Raw genomic sequence first — 16,255 nt, forward strand, 5'->3', positions numbered from 1 at the left:
TGAGGTTTTGACTTTTCATCCCAGTTTGGGAGAGGAACATTTTTAAATACCTCAACTCTTCATGGAACGGTAAAACAATTTCCCAGCCAGCTCTATCTGGTGTTTCCTCTGGCTGATTTACGTCAGCTCTGCGAGCCTGCAAGAGCTGCAAAGTCGACAGATCTGTCCCCTCACTCACCCACCCAAGGAATAGCCTTGCTGTAATGGAGATTGCCTAGAGGTGGAGGGCCAGGTGAGCATCTCTATGCTGTCCCTCTTTGCAGCCCTCTGTGTAGGGGTATGGCCATCTGTGAAGGGGGTGGGGTGGGGGAAAGGCGATGTGGCCAGAGCACATTGCACTCCAGCTATGCTAGGCAATTGGATGACTCCATAGGAAACCATTGCAGGCGGTGTATGTGAGCTTAGCTCCTGGGGCTGCTCTAGCTTGTGCCAAGGACTGCACTGGTGCTCGAGAATCCAGGAGGCAAAAAGCCATCGCTCACCAGTCCCACTGGGCTTAGTTTGGCCATAGGCCAGGGTTGGACCCACGAAGTATGAAGCAGACTTGTCTATGTGGACCAGTGATCTGATCCAATGGGCCAAACCCTGCATAAATCAGAGAAATGCAACAGTCCTCCCATTTTGTTCCCCACAGTGCCTGTGGTCCCTGACATCTGTTTCCTGTGCATGGTATCCCACCCTCCCTTTAGGCTTTTCTCCCTCTGGTGCTTTGTCACCCCTGCTTTCATGACACCAGCAGAGGAACCACAGCCTGGTGGCTTTGATTTAGCATGTGTGAGTGCACAGGGCTTGGAATATAACAAGTGCAAGCCCCTTGAGCACATTGCAGATTGCATGTCCCCCACCCCCTCTGATGCCTTCATGTCCTCTTCTCCACAGAAGCTCAGGAAAGAGAATTCAATGGAAGCCAAAGGGGAACAAGAAAAAGTATAGATCAGTGTTTGTGCGGTGGATTATTTTTTTAACGATGGGAAGAATCGTACCAATTCCTTTGCCAGCAGAAGATAATTAGCTGGAGACAATGGGCTGCTGATGCTTGCTACAGGCTGTTTAATGAAGCCTGCCCTAATGAGAATGTCAATATCTCTTCCAGATTGCAGCCCAAAGCCAAGTGTCTCCTCCATCTTTTGTGCTTGATTAGGGGAGAAAAATTAATAAACGGCAAAATCAAACTGGAAACATTTAGTCTGTTTTTGCCGAGAAGCCGTGTGTTAACTGTTGAAAATTGTCCCCAACACAGGGGCTGGAGCCTCAGCTGATGTACATCAGGGGAACTCTGGTCTGTTTACCTAGTTACGTATGTGGCCCTCATCACTGTACTATCTGAGCAGTTCACGACAGCCTTATCCCGGTTTTACAACTGGGGAGCTGATAGAGTAGATTATGTGATTGCCCAAGGTGGTGGTAATAGCTAGCTATTATGTAGCACTTTTCATTGGTCGATCTCAAAGCACTCCACAAAGGGAGTCAGTATCCCCCTTTTTCAGATGTGAAAACTGAGACACAGGACGGTGATGTGACTTGCTCGAGGTCAACTAGCCGGTCGGTGGCAGACCTGGGACTGGAACCTAGGTCTTTTGAGTCCCACTCCAATGTAGCCACTAGGATACACTGGCTCCTTAGTAATGTACATCATGTTACTACACTGCCTTCCTAAGCAGCGTGGTAGCAGAGGAAATATATGGGTGATCTGTGGATTCAATCTAGGTCTCCTTAATCCCAGACCAGTGCCCTCTCCACTGGACCATCCTTTCACTCTAGTTGTGGACTTTAGCGGAGATAAACGAGTTGAAACCAGCTGATGATCTGGCCCCAGATGGGAGAGAACTCCAGATCCTGGTGACTCGCCTCCTAGCCATCAGGCTTTGCCCCTGTATTTCACTTTGCTCCCTTTCCTCACGTGCCTCTCTGGAACGGAGTGCAGCACGGCCCCGTTTGTGTCCACAGGTCTTGGAGATCCCTAAAATCTTGGGCCAAATGGGGCTTCAGCTCAGTGGAGGAGTCAGTCTGTGCCTTCGAACAGACCGGGCTGTGGGTTGCCATCTCAGTAATGCAATGAATGGCCTGTGCAGCAGGCTGCAGGCCGAGGTTCTGATCCAGAGAGGCACTGAAGCACATGCTTAACTTTAAGCACGGGGGTCGTCCCATTGTAGTTAGTGGGACTATTTACATATTTGAAGTTAAGTGCCTAAATTTTTTGCTGGGATTGGGGTCTCTGTGCTGGAGAATGAGAAGATCCCGGAGTGGTGTATGCGTGTGCATGCATGTATATTTGTACATATATACACACTACAGGCCTGGTGTATGTTCTGTATTGCAATTGGACACAGGATATTTTGGTTAACTAGACTTTAGTTCAACAGCCAGACAGTGTATATCAGTACCTGGCACAATGCAGGGGTTCTCTGTGGGAATCATTTGGTCCGTAATTGGACTGGAAATTCCAGAGCCTCTACACTGAGGCCATTGTTAAAGCTACCAGATGGAGTACAGTGAGGAACTAATGTCTTAGTTTCTCACCTGTGGATGAATTAGGTCACAGGTGCAATGAGTCTGGTGGGCTCTCAGCTTAGTGTCATGTGGACTCTCATACTCGGCACAGGACCTCCCAATCCGGTATGGAGTGAACCTTAGAACAGTTTGTTTTGAAAAGCTAATGATGAGCAATTGCTTAATAACAGTATTCACGCCCTCAGGATCAGCCAATGAGAGCTTGCTCTGATGATGTAATACTTAAAACCTTGTGTCTACGCTAGACCTTGATTGGGTGGGTTTCTGCAGGAAAACCAGTCTGAAGTGGCCTTGCATGTTTTGAAAACATTTCATTTCTCCTGCTGGTGTGCTTTGAATTAACTAATGACCAGTTAAGGCTACGTCATCTTACGGGTCATCGTTGTATTTGGGGTGAAATAAATTCCGGGGTGGAAAACTGAAGAGTGTAAGAGCCCAGGAAATTATTATTACCAAATGAACAGAAAGAAAGCCAGATGATGATGATTACACCAACATGTGAAATTAAATATTTATTTTCCCCTTGTCCCTGCCCCCAAATTAATTTCATCCTGGAAACATCTTTACACCCTAGGGAAGGATCTTGTGCCAGGAACCAGAATAATGTGGTGTGCTAAAACTGAATTTTGAGTGTTTTTCCTCTCAATTCAGCTGTGTTGCAAAGAGTGGTGGTGCTGGGCAGCTGAGTCCATTTCTTTGAGCCACTTGTGAGAATACTTTGAGCAGGGGGTTGGACTAGATGACCTCCTGAGATCTCTTCCAACTCTAATCTTCTATGATTCTATGACCTGTGGCTGGGTGTTTTAAAATTGCCAGCATTTGAGTGGCGCTTCAGGCTTTGCGTATTTTAGGAATTTCTATAGCAACCATTGTTCTGCTGTCTGGATATAGCCACTGAAAAGAGATGAAACTAGAACTAGATTCCCATGCCCACCTGGAATGGAATCTGGATTCACTGGTAGGAACTGGATTCCTGTACCCACCTGAAAAGGAGTGCAGGGTTCTGATTCTCAATTCCAACTGGTGCAGAAAGTGGGGGAGGAGCAAATGTTGCTTTATGCCATCTTTCTCTCCCTGAATTCTGAACCAGCCAGGATTCTACCAATTGTCAGGCATAAGTTAGGGAACCCAATGGGCTGCTGCTCATGTCATGTCAGATGAAGTTAGCTCTTTCTTGAACAGGAAATGTTAATTTAAGGAAACAACTGCAACGGCAGTTATAAACAAACAGGCTTCCACATAACTTGAGTTCCAGCTTTGTTTCCCTGGTTTACCAGGGACCACATGCTATTTGAACTCTAACACAGTGAGTGGCCTAACGATATAATGCAACTAAACATATTACAGTTCCAGCAGCTGAGAAGAGCCAGCATGCAGTGGCATTACAGCTATGCCCCCTTGTCTCTCCCATGCTCCCTGCAAGGGCGTGGCATAGATCCAGGGCCTGCAAGGGGGTGGCATAGATCCATTATGCCAGCTCTGTGCTTCTCCCCCCCACTGGGAATATTCTCCATTGGCCAGATCCCCAGACTTTATGGGCCAGTGTAGCATAAAAGTGTCATAATGCGAGTCCCGGTTATGTCCTTGCTAATGAGTAACTCAGAACCACACTGACCACCCAGGAATCAGATGCCATATTTAAGCACCACCGTACCATGTCTCTTCTGCTGGGATCAGTTGCCCACCCTTGTGATGACATGACATGGTGAGGGCTATATGGGGATAGTAAGCGGAACCCGGAGAGACTGATACATCCAAGCTAACCGCACTGCCCTCTAAGTGGCGGCTCCTCTGCTTAATCTGCAGATATTTTTCTTTTTGAAAGGAAGGGAGGGGTCAGTACTTCTCCATTATCCTGAGAATGAAAGAGGGTTAACACATAATGGCCATTAGAGAACTCTGCCAGCTGCTTCGTCTGTTGCTCATTCAATAATTCCCTTAATGTTTTGTCCTAATGGAGCAAATGATGGTTATTATTTTATTTTATCAAGATCACCTATTGCATAAAAAGGAGGAGAGGGAAAATGGCCAAGAATGGACATGGAGCTGCTAGCTGGATCCCATTTATTTATTTTTTGCTCTTGGCATGCAAGGTTTAGAGGACCGGCACAGTCAGCAAAATTGAGCTCATATCTCTCCTGCTTTATCTGTGGGCTGCAGCAGCAGTGGACTCTTTGTCTGGCTTACGTGGGTAGACTGTAAGCATTTTGGGGCAGGGACTGCTTGAAGGCCTTGTCTATACAGGGAGATTTACCGACAGGATTCTGTCGCTATGGTTATACCAGTATGATTAAACTGGTAAAATTCTGCCAGTAAAAATTGCCCCATGCAGACACAGCTTCACTTGCTGTGCGTACAGTACACAGTGCAATGGGACCCTGATCTCAGCTGGCCCCTCTAGGCTGTATTGTAATGTCAATAGCAATCCAGTCTTTTGTTAAGTCACACACTTAATTTCTCTACGAGCCCCTGGGACAGTAGTGCTAGTGCTCAGACCAGCCGGAAACATGACTTGAGGAAGGGCTCAGTGAGAGCTCGAAAGCTTGTCTCTTTCACCGACAGATATATTGGTCCAATAAAAGATATCACCTCCCCCGCATGGGCACTGAAAAAGTTGCCAGTAGGGGCGTTTGCCAACAATAAATCTGATCTCTGCTTTCAAAGACTATATGAAAAGAAATATATAAAGAAGATTGGTTTCCCTCGCTTTCAGGTAACTGCTTCAAAGCTGGCTCCGCTTGGCCCTACCAGCCTGATTCAGCAAAACATTTAAAGCTTGCACTTAACTTTAAGCATATGTTTTAGGTTCCCTTGAGGTCAATGGGAGCTAAGCATGGGCTGACGTGTTTTCTTGAAGGGGGCTGGACTCAGCACATGCATAAAGTCAAGTGGAAGGGCTTGGCTGAACTGAGGCCATAATGTCTAACCAGCACCTACAGACTGCAGTCTTGTCTGTCCTGGGCAGTGTTAAGATTGATCCATTGAATGGGTGAGTTTGCTCTATCAGTTCTCTGTTCTGTACCAGTCCTGTGGATTATAAATACAGGATTTCACTCCCCCGGGCCAGCAGCTGGACTCTTTTCATGAACATTCTGTTTCCTTTTAAAAAAAACAACCACCCCAAATGAGTTAATACTAAAATACATCAACATGATTTAAGGACTGTTTCAGTTTTGGTTCTTTTTCAGTAACTTACCCTTGCATTTGAATGGACGCTCCCCATGAGGCGAAGCCAGGCTCTTGGGGTTTGTGATTTATATGCTACTTTCCGTATTTTGATGATCACAGGCTCTCCTGGCTGATGCAGGGTTGTGATGCAGAGACTTTTCTTTATTTTCTTTTGCCAAGAATTCCTTCCATTTCAAATGAGCCAAGAAAACACCCCCCACCCCTCCACAATTACTCTGGCATCTCTGAGGATAAATGGGATTAGATGTATTTATTCACATTTACAAAGCACCTACACAGCACTCTAGGTGCTGCACAAAAATTGACAGCGCTATAGAGCAAAGGACCCCAAATGGACATTCACATTATTCCTCACCACAAATCCCCCTCACAAATGGTTTAGTCTAAAAGATACCTTCCAGTTCACATGGGAATTCATTCACTCCAAGTCAGCACATTATACATAGCAAGTATGCACTAGCCTCGTTTTACAGATGAGGGGATGAAAAGGAAGTACAGTGAAGGGAAGTGGCTTGCCCGAGATAAGACACTGAGTTAGTGAGGGAGCTGGGAGCAGAACCCAGAAGTTCAGGGTTCCAGCTCACTCTACTACCCCATGTTTCCTCACTTCACCCAAACAACCAAGGCGAGTGACAGAAATTCAAGGTCCATTCCCATGGGGCCAGGAGGAAATCTTTAACCAGTCCCAACTCTGCTCCCATTGACCTTCTCCACAGAAAGGTTGGGGGACCTACTACTACCAGTAGTTAAGGGAGTTCCCCTTTAGCTCAAGTAGCGGGTTGTCTCATTGGGATGGCAGGCAGGGGCGGATCTAGAAATTACGCCGCCCCAAGCAGGGCGGCGGCCGCGCCGCCCTTCCCCGGTCCCGCGGCCGGGGCAGAAGTGCCTGCGGACGGTCCTGCGGCTCCGGTGGAGCATCCGCAGGCATGCCTGCGGGAGCTCCGTCCGAGCCGCGGGACCAGCGCACCCGCCGCAGTCATGCCTGCGGGAGCTCAAGCGGAGCCGCGGGAAGAGGGGACCCTCCGCAGTCATGCCTGCGGCAGGTCCGCTCGTCCCAGGGCTCCGGTGGACCTCCCGCAGGCATGACTGCGGAAGGTCCGCCGGAGCCAAATGCCGCCCTGCCACGAAATGCCGCCCCACGCACCTGCTTGGCATGCTGGGATCTGGAGCCGGCCCTGATGGCAGGCAGTGTAATGTGTTAATGTCTGAAAGGATCATGATCTTGTGCTGTCGGCCCTGTGTCCTCCCCCCCCCCGTCTCCCGCTGTTTCCTACACTTATACATCCTGTGTCTATGCCACAGGGTGGCTGGCCCCTGTGATTAACATGGGTCCAGCGCCTCTGTGCCAGAGCCGGTGCTCCCACCTGAGCCAGTTAAGGAGATGGGGCCGGGCGCCTGGGCTAAAAAGGGTCAGGTGGAATTTCAGTGATGACAGAGCTAGAAGGGGAGCTCCGGACTGAAATGAGAGGGAGCGAGGGTCTCCTGCCATGGTCCCTGAGGAAGAGAGTTGGGGCTGGGTAAGAAGTCCCAGCTGAAAGGTTTGCTTTTCCTTTGGGAGAAGGCAAAGGTGGCAGGCCAGACCCTGCCTCTCCTCCAGCTGCCCAGACAATGAGAAGGGGTAACACCTCACGGTTAGGTGGGTGGAGGAGGGAGTGTGTGCAGCTTAAAGCTGGGTGGAAGATTATTGTTGTGTTTTGTGTTTTGGAACGTTGTGTTAATAAGAAACCAGGTGCCAAGAAGGGCTGTGAGCGGATGAGAGAGACTGTGGCGTGTGGTTAAGGAGCCCTGAAGAAAGGGAAAACAGGCTGCAGAGACACCCCGGCCACAAGAGGGCTCTTGAGTGGCAGCTACTGTTACAGTCACACTGGACTGCAAGCTCTAGAGGGCAGGGTCTGTATTCTGGGGCACCAAAGTACCCCACTCCTAGTAGTTATATAGAGTGGGATTTTCTGAAGTGCTCAGTGGTGGCCTGCCTCACCGTTGGCTTCAGTGAAGCAGAATGAGGCCAAGCCTGAGCCCTTCTGAAATGCTGTCTGAAAAGCAGGCAATCAGTGCTAAATATTACCTAGTAGCGAGAGCAGGAGACCGGGTGTCAGGAGACTTGGGTTTTATCCCTGTTTCTGCTGTTGCCTCACTGTGTGATCGTAGGCAGGTTTCTGCACCTCTTCCTGCTGCCGTCTCCCCAGCTCTCCAGTGGATAGACCAAGCTCTGGAAAGTGCCTGGCTGAGCTGCACGGTAGAACTGCTGCGTACGACTGTTACTTATTAGGGAGGTGTATCCCACACCACTGATTTCCTGATGGTGCTCTGCCTCTTCCATCTTCTCCAGTCCCGTTTCCATTACACTGGCGTGCTTGAAGGAGACTAAAACCATAGTGGCTTCCATTATCACATGCATTATTCAGACTGTGTTGCCTGTGCCAGGAACAGTGGGGTTTCTGTGGAAATATGGAGCCCAATTTTGCCCTGGCCTAAGAAAGCACAATTACCATTGAAAGGAATTCCCAGTGGATTCTGCTCCTGATTATACCAGGCATGATTTTGGCCCCAAGGGCAGATCTTCAGCTGGTGTATATTGTCATAGCTCCATTCAGTGGGGCAATGATGATTAGACCATCTAAGGAACTGGCCTATGTTTTAAATGGGCACTGCCAGTGCAGGTAGGCTAAGTTTTTCCCATCTGCTTTGCCCTCCCTTTGTGAAGTGCTTGGAGATCCCGGTCTGATAACGAAAGGCGATCTGCTGAGGTCGCTTGGGAGTGTGGCATAGTAGGATTTCCCTGTGATCCCATCCCTGCACCCTTGAGTGGAACATGCAGCAGGACAGCGTCTAGGGCCCGGTGGGGCAGAGTCCCAAGCCCGGCACCCGATGTTTGTAGTTGGAGGGCTGCCTGCTGGGGAAGGAATTTGGCATTTTTACGGCACCGTTACGCTGCGTTTGGAAACGTGACAGCTCCCGGTGGCTGCAGGGCTTGTTGCAGTGCTTGTAAGAAAGCTGGGGATTACATTTTTTTACACCTGCCCTTTTAAGTGTATAAGACCCCGAACTATAGTATCAGCAGCAGGCGTGACGTTCAGCTTGGCCTGGAGTCAGACTAGTGGGCGAGAGGGGAAAGTCGTCCAATCCCCTTTGCTGCTCCCCCTGGCCAATGCATTCCCTGCAGCTCTGGTCATCCAGCTGGAACGGAAGCTGCTGATCTCCCTGTCCATGTAGCTCTGCCTCCCAGAGGCTGGCTGCATTTCTGCTGCCTCCAGCCGTGGCTCTGAGCCCTGCTTCTGTTCCCTTCCCTAGGGGGGCATGATTGCCCTGCTGCTCTCCATCCTGTGCCTAGTGATGATCCTCTACACCCGCCGGCGTTGGTGCAAGCGGCGCCGGGTGCCGCAGCCCCAGAAGAGTGCCAGCGCGGAGGCGGCCAACGAAATCCACTACATCCCCTCGGTCCTGATTGGGGGTCACGGACGGGAGAGCCTGCGCAATGCCCGCGTGCAAGGCCACAACTCCAGCGGCACGCTGAGCATCCGCGAGACCCCCATCCTGGACGGCTATGAGTACGACATCACTGACCTGCGTCACCACCTGCAGCGCGAGTGCATGAACGGCGGCGAGGACTTTGCCAGCCAGGTCACCAGGACGTTGGATTCGCTGCAGGGCTGCAATGAGAAGTCTGGCATGGATCTCACGCCAGGTTGGGGGACGAATGGTTTACCCTCCGTGTGCTTTGCTGTTCCTGTTTGCGTGGGCTCAGCTGAGTACTGAAACCGAGTCCTCTCCCTGTGTGTATTGCTGGCATTGGGCTACAGTGGAATACATATACACAGAATACTCCTCTGCACCCCTTTCCCGTGCAAGTTTGATTTGATCCCAGAGCTGTGTGGGGCAACCTCATTTGGGGTTCCCTTACGCATGGGACAGCAGAGAGTATGTTCCCCTGGGTATTCTTGTAGCCATGGCTCAGGGCCTCCTTGCAGCCAGATCTAGCAGTGCGTCTTCCACTGCATGTGATATAGGAGAGACAAGAGGTGGCCCTGAAATGCAGAGCCTTGATTCCAGCACAAGAATCTCTGTGCCTGCACCTTCCTTCTCCCTGAACAGAGATTTCAGTAAGGGGTCAGATGGAAGGGGAAAAATGTGGTGGTATTCTGTCCCAGCTCTGTCCTTATCCCCAAGCTCCATCCACAGTCCCAGGACTACTGGGTCCATTTACAAAAATGATGAGCAATGAGATAGTTAATGTTGATGTTTACATTGTCATCAGTAGTCTTCAGTGTCAACACCACCTTGATGCAAATGGGACTTCTTTTGGATCACAAGACCTAGTGACAACATAGTTGTCCCCTAATCAGGTTGCAAAGTGGCTACAGGTTTTGTAGGTGGAATCTAAAGTGTATTCCTGGGAAGTCCAAGGATGAGATTTTCAAATCTGCCTAAGGGATTTGCCAGCCCAGTTTGTGCAGTGAAAATCTCTTATGCAGCTTTGAAAATCTCAACCTGAGCTCTTGAGAACTCATCAAGATGATGCTGAATGAATTGGGGCTTCTCCAACACCCAGCCTAAGAGGTAGTTTTTCTCGATGGGGCGAGCTTTAACCTTCCTCCTTGTCATCCCTGGCTCTTCCCAAGTGATTTCTTCCCTTCCTCCACGCTGCAGGCCAGATAGGGAGTTTCTCCTTGCTTGTTGGATTTCACCCTGGTAGCAATGCATTGGCAGGGCTGGTGGAGCTACAGTAGGGGCCATGCTGCTGGTCGGAATGGAGGGGGCTCTCCAGAGCCTGGTTTGAACCAATTTTGTCAGCCCATGCGCCTTTGGAGTGGAAGAAACCTCAGTTTCAGCCCCTGCTCCCTTGTCCCCCCCTAGGGACCCTGGTCAATTTCACTGGCTGGGCCACCATCCAAGGTGTCGCTAGTGCTCTCCCCCAGATGCTGGGAAAGGAATTGGATCCTGAGAAATGAATTCTCTCTCTTTCTCTCTCCCTCCTTTTTTTGTCTTTTCTCTGAAAGTTTTTGCCTTAAATTCTTCCTGCTCAGGAAGCGACAATGCCAAGCTGTCCTTGATGAACAAGTACAAGGATAACATCATTGCTACCAGCCCCGTGGACTCCAACCACCAGCAAGCTACCCTGTTGTCACACACTTCCAGTAGCCAGCGGAAGCGGATCAATAACAAAGCACGAGGTACCCTGTGACTCCCTGGGGCTGGGGGAGGCAGTGGGGAGTTCTGTTCACCAGCGGAGCTTAGGCCTTATGGAATCAAGGATTTTGCCTTCCCACTCAATCCGGTGTGTGCAGGCAAAGTCACAGTCCCCCAGTTTCTGGCAGCAGTAGGCTCTACCAGTACAAATAGCAGCGTTGTCCATCTACAGCAGGGGACTGAAAACAGGGCAGGTCCCCAAGGTAGAGTTAATGATTTTCCTCTGTAGGGGAAGGGAGCACTTTGTGTTCCCCATAGCAACATCCTCTGACCACTTTTGAGCCAGCATTGGTGATAGCGGTGGGCAGAGCTCAAAAGATCCTGAGGTTGGGTCACCTGGGCAGGTGTCTGTGCCTCTGTTTCCCCTCTCACCCCTTGTCTATTTAGATGGTAAGCTCTTCAGGGCAAGAGCTGACTCCTAGTGTGCGTTTGTACAGCACCTGGCGCAATGAGGCCCTGATCTCTGGCACTTCTGCAGTGCAAGTAACAACAACAACGAGAGATGGCAGGTGGATATGATGGGGGCAGAGGTGGGGGGAAGACGTGCAATTGTTGGAAGTGATTCTGTCACCTGTTAATTGTAGCTGGCTCCGCATTTCTGAACCCCGAAGGAGATTCTGGGACAGAGGCTGACAACGACCCCCAGCTAACGTTTTATACGGACCCATCCCGGAGCAGGCGGCGCAGCAGAGGTATGCGTGTGTGTGTGTGTGTTGGTGGTGGGGGCGGGGGAGAATGGAGGTTGAGAATCCAAAGCAGATGTTCCTGCAGGGGCAGGACCCGAGTTGTGTCTGGGGGTGTTTTCACATAGCAGGACTATATCCAATGTGAAGATGAGAAGAAATGGAGAGTTAGGTAAGTGCTCAGGGCCAAACCCTGATCCTACTGAAGTCAGTAGCAAAGCTCTTGTTGACTTCATCGGGGCCAGGATTAGGCTGTTAGTCCAGCTGTCTGGTTGCAATACCCCTATACCAATAGTCTTCTAGTTCCAACTCCTTCCAGATATGTAACCCAGACTGGGGGGGCATCCTCTTTGTGGGAATGTCCGAATTCTGTATGTCTCATCAGGCTTCTTCAAATGGCTGTGTGCCGCAAAAGTGTAGGTTGTAGGTTCTACATGAACATTGGCTATGGGCATGATTTTCCATTGGTGTGATGGCGGTCAGAACTGAAAATGAAACTAGAATCAGGAAGTGCTGATTTCTAGTCGCCAGCCAGTCCGCTGGCCGCATGGAGCTGTTTGGGAGATCTTTTCAACTGAGGATGAAATACATTCAAATTTTGCTGCTGGCATCTCTCAGGATTTGTTGTATATTAATGAGTAACGGGCTTCAAAGCCTGGCTTGTTAGCCCCTGTGCCTCCCTGTTCGGTATCTTACTGCTGTTATTTTAATAAAACCATCTCCAACACAAAGGGGAAACCAGATGGAAAGATTCTATAAATACACTGTACCTCACCAGCGATGGGCTGTATATAAACATTGAGAAGGCAGCTGTGCCTGGCTTAAAAGAAGGAAGAGAAATGATTATAAAAACCAAATGTTTTTCTATATCAAAATAAAACGAGGCTGAACTGTTAACCGATAATGGAGGAATAGCTCAGTGGTTTGAGCATTGGCCTGCTAAACCCAGGGTTGTGAGTTCAATCCTTGAGGAGGCTACTTAGGGATCTGGGGCAAAAATTGGTCCTGCTAGTGAAGGCAGGGGGCTGGACTAGATGACCTTTCAAGGTCCCTTCCAGTTCTAGGAGATTGGTATATCTCCAATTATTACCTTTAATGTTGTCCCTAGCTAAAATGAAGGACTAGTTTTCTCTTACCATCAGCTTCTCTCTTGGGAACTGTAGATTCTCTTCCCCGTCCCCCAATGCACCTTTTGTCCTTCGCAGTGATGCTCACAGCCTGGCCTGCTGTTCTCTCCTTGGGACACCTGAACTTTTAAAATGAGCACTCTGCCTTTTATTCTATTGCATAGGTTCTTAGATTGCAGCAAACAATGTGACTAATGTCTGTCATGTGTTGTTTGTTCTCTCATCCCCTCCCCAGTGGGAGAGGTGTGCAGTGGACACTTCTTGCTTTGGTGAGGTTGTTGCTTTTGGGGTTTTTTTTATACACATTTCTCCATGTTTGTTGTAGAGAAGGGAGGTCAAAGACTTGGAGTGGAAGGTGGGGAGCTTTGTGATGGTCCATAGTTCCTGGGGAGGTTCATTCCGCGGTCCCAGACTGGTGCCCAAGGCACTTCTGTCTGCTACAGAGACATGCTTTACCCTTCATGCAGGGAGTTCCGGCATGCCTGAGGAGTAGAGTTGTAGACCACAGTTGGCATCCCTGAGCTTTAGACAATCATTTAGCTGTCCTGTGCCCAGATCATAGACTGCCTTTGCGATAAGGACAGGGACCTTGAGCTTGACTTGCTGTTTTCTGGGAAACCAGTATAGCGAGTAGAGGACAGGTTTGATGTGCTCGTGGTTTCTGTGTTTCTGTGTTGCTTGTGTTTCTGAAGAGATGCGGTATGGTGTCTTTACTAGGTGGAGTTTCCTTAAAGTGCCGCAGGCTTTCTGCCCAAGTATATCAGACTGCTGTAGTCATGCCAAGAGGTAATGAAGGTGTGAATAGCATGTCATTGTCTGCCATGATGGGATGGAGTCTCCTAGCCAACTGGAAATGGAGGGAGCATTACTCATGGATACTGCTGTGTGATTGCTTAGCATCAGCGAGGAATCCAGGAGCACTCCAAGTCTAGAGACTGAACTGACCAATTGTAGATGTGTACCTTGAACCAAAGGAGACAGCACTATGGCTGCGAAGTCTTCATACTGCTCTCCTCTTCCCACCTCTGGCTTGCTCGGGTGCATCTTCAGCCAGCTGTTCTTCACTTACGAGCTGATCTCATCCAAGCACTGGGCTAATTGGTGGTAGCGGTGTGGTTGTATGTGGCGAAGGGTAAGTAGTGCTGTATGTCTGCATATTGCCAGCACTTGCGTCCATATCATCTGACCAGTTCACCTAGTGGTTGCATGTAAAGGCCCAGAGAGAGAACAGGTCCTGGTGGAACTTAACAAGAGAAGGGTCTGGTGGTGGAGGCATGCCAGAGTCTTCAGGCGGCCGGCTGAGGCAGGAGCAGATGCAGGCTAGAGTAGGGGCATGGAAACAGGCATGGGTAGAGCAGGAGCCAAACACTGAAGCAGGGACAGTCTGTTGAAACTACCAGTGGTGGGAATGCTTCTGGCCAGGTAGTGACGTCAAGCAGACTGGAGAACCTGCTTCCTTTAGGAGCCTGTATACTTGCCTTGGGGTCAACTGGGTGGGTTCTTGCTTGTGGATTGGCTGAAACCTTGTTGAATGGCATGGAGCCTATCCCAGGGCCTGCAGGTAGTTGCCTCTGATGACTCATCTCACTGTCTGGCTCAGGTGTGACACCCCAGGCTTAAACAGACTCAGGCTCAGAAGTATCACAAGGAGCAGTTCCGCATCATGTCTCGCTGGGTGCCTCCCTCCAGGAAGGACCCAGAGAATCCTAGTGCATTACTCTGGACCCTGCCACACCTCTCAGGCGGGACAGCAGAATCTCGTGTTCCACATGTCAAATGCTGCAGAGATGTCCCAGGAGGACGAGAGTGGATGTCTGCCCTCTATCCATTGACAGCAGGAGATCTTCCATCAGTGCTGCTAAAGTGGCTTCAGTTCCATGTCCTGGCCTGAATCCAGATTGCGCTGGGTCTAGAGTATTAGATTACCTAGTAGTCAACCTTCTGCTACCTTCTCTATGAGCTTGCTCAGGAATGGGACGTCTGATGTTGGGCAGTAGTTGACTAGGACTAATGATTTTTCAGCATTGGTCGGGCTACTGCATGTTTGAAGGAGGAAGGGAAAATTCCTTTTCTGCGTGAGGTGTTGGCGGTTTCAGTCAGGTCTGGTGCCAGTTGCTCCTGATTGTTTCACAAGCCAGGAAGGGGATGGGCGGGATTCACAAGTTTTGGGTTGAGACTCCGTTCAGGTCTCCAGAACTTCCTGATGAGAGAATGTGCTGAAGTCTAGGAATGCAGGATGGCTGTTTGTTGATGGGTATTTTCTCCTTGTCTTCCTTTCGCTGAATACACAGGCAAATATCGCTGTTTTTAAAGTCAGGGCATTTCCCTCTTCTTTTATTTTCTTCTTGGAACAACTGAACTTGTGAAATGAGCACTCAGCCTTTCAGTCCACTCATTGGATGAGCCTAAGACTTCACTTCCATTGCAAGCAAATCCCTGTCTAGACTCCGTTAATTGACTGATTTCTCTTTCCCCCTAGGAAAAGTTCTAGACTGAAACTTCCATGAGATACCTTGGTGATGGGCATGGAGGCCACATATCATACCCTGGCATGTGCCTGTTCAGCTTCCCCATATTCACCACCGGATTGTAGCAATTTAAAGATGCAGCAGGTCAAATTCAGAGCAGGAATCATTTGAGGCAGGTCCCTTTGATAAAGGGCCCCGCGGAGGCTGACTCTGTCTTTCACCTTTCTGAGACAGGTGAACTCAGCACACGTTTTCTCAGTGTGTGAGTCCTTCAGATGAGAGATTAAAAGCCTTGGATGTTAAAGATCTCGTGGCGCCTATTCATGGCGAACTGAATCCAGGAAAATTACCAGAAAGAAAAACAAACTGAATACTCTATTTCTCTTCTTTTTACTGAATACTTGGCCATGTATCTCTGACCTGCTGGAAAATGAAGGCATTTACAATGGTCTTATGCATTGATGCACACAGCAGTGTTGTGAAAGAACCTGAATGGTTATATGTGCAGTAAAATACAGACAGTATAAAATACAGACACTGTTTGACGAAGTGAAGACTGATCCTCCATAACAACATAATGGGCCAAATTCTGCTCTTTGATGTGTATAAATCCAAAGTGGCTCCATTGAACGACCTCATTGGAGTTGCTCTGGATTTCCGGTCATGAGGATGAGAGCAGAATTTGGACCAGAAGAGTTTGTGGGGGAGGGAAAAACCGATCTCCCAAAACATCTCATCCCCTCACTGTAGGGCAATGTGCTGGTTGTCCACCTTACTGCTGTGCTACCTCCCAGAAGTGGCTGCATTTCAGGGATGAAATAGTGGTACATGGTGTAGTTTGTGAAGTACATTGGGGTGAGAGGCACTATACGGGCCTAAGACAGAATTCTGTTTTGTGAAGCCAAGCCAGCTGGTTCGTCTAGCAACATGGGTCCTGTGACTCTTAGCAAAACAGCATCTTTTGAGCCCTCTGTGCCTGCAGCCTTTAAGACTGCTCGCACAGCTCTGCAAGGTTCTGAGAACTGTGAAGCCTCAGGCTGTTAAAGCTTCAGGTTTGATTGTGCTAGCTTTCTCGCAGCCCAGAGTTGCC

At 49.4% G+C, this 16,255-nt stretch overlaps 1 protein-coding gene across 11 annotated transcripts in view; it reads left to right on the forward strand.

Annotated features, from left to right (window-relative positions):
- Positions 1–16,255, forward strand: part of ASTN1 (astrotactin 1) — a 239,963-nt gene that overhangs the window by 122,063 nt on the left and 101,645 nt on the right. For 10 of the 11 annotated variants that reach the window (XM_045026814.1, XM_045026803.1, XM_045026812.1 and 7 more), the window contains 3 exons: positions 8,992–9,385; positions 10,698–10,871; positions 11,472–11,579. In XM_045026814.1, coding sequence (XP_044882749.1) covers positions 8,992–9,385; positions 10,698–10,871; positions 11,472–11,579 — 676 coding nt within the window. The remainder of the gene's footprint in view (positions 1–8,991; positions 9,386–10,697; positions 10,872–11,471; positions 11,580–16,255) is intronic. The other variant, XM_045026804.1, reaches the window with a different exon arrangement.

Source organism: Mauremys mutica, chromosome 8 (assembly GCF_020497125.1).
Source record: "Mauremys mutica isolate MM-2020 ecotype Southern chromosome 8, ASM2049712v1, whole genome shotgun sequence".
In the NCBI taxonomy this organism is placed as follows: Eukaryota; Metazoa; Chordata; order Testudines; family Geoemydidae; genus Mauremys; species Mauremys mutica.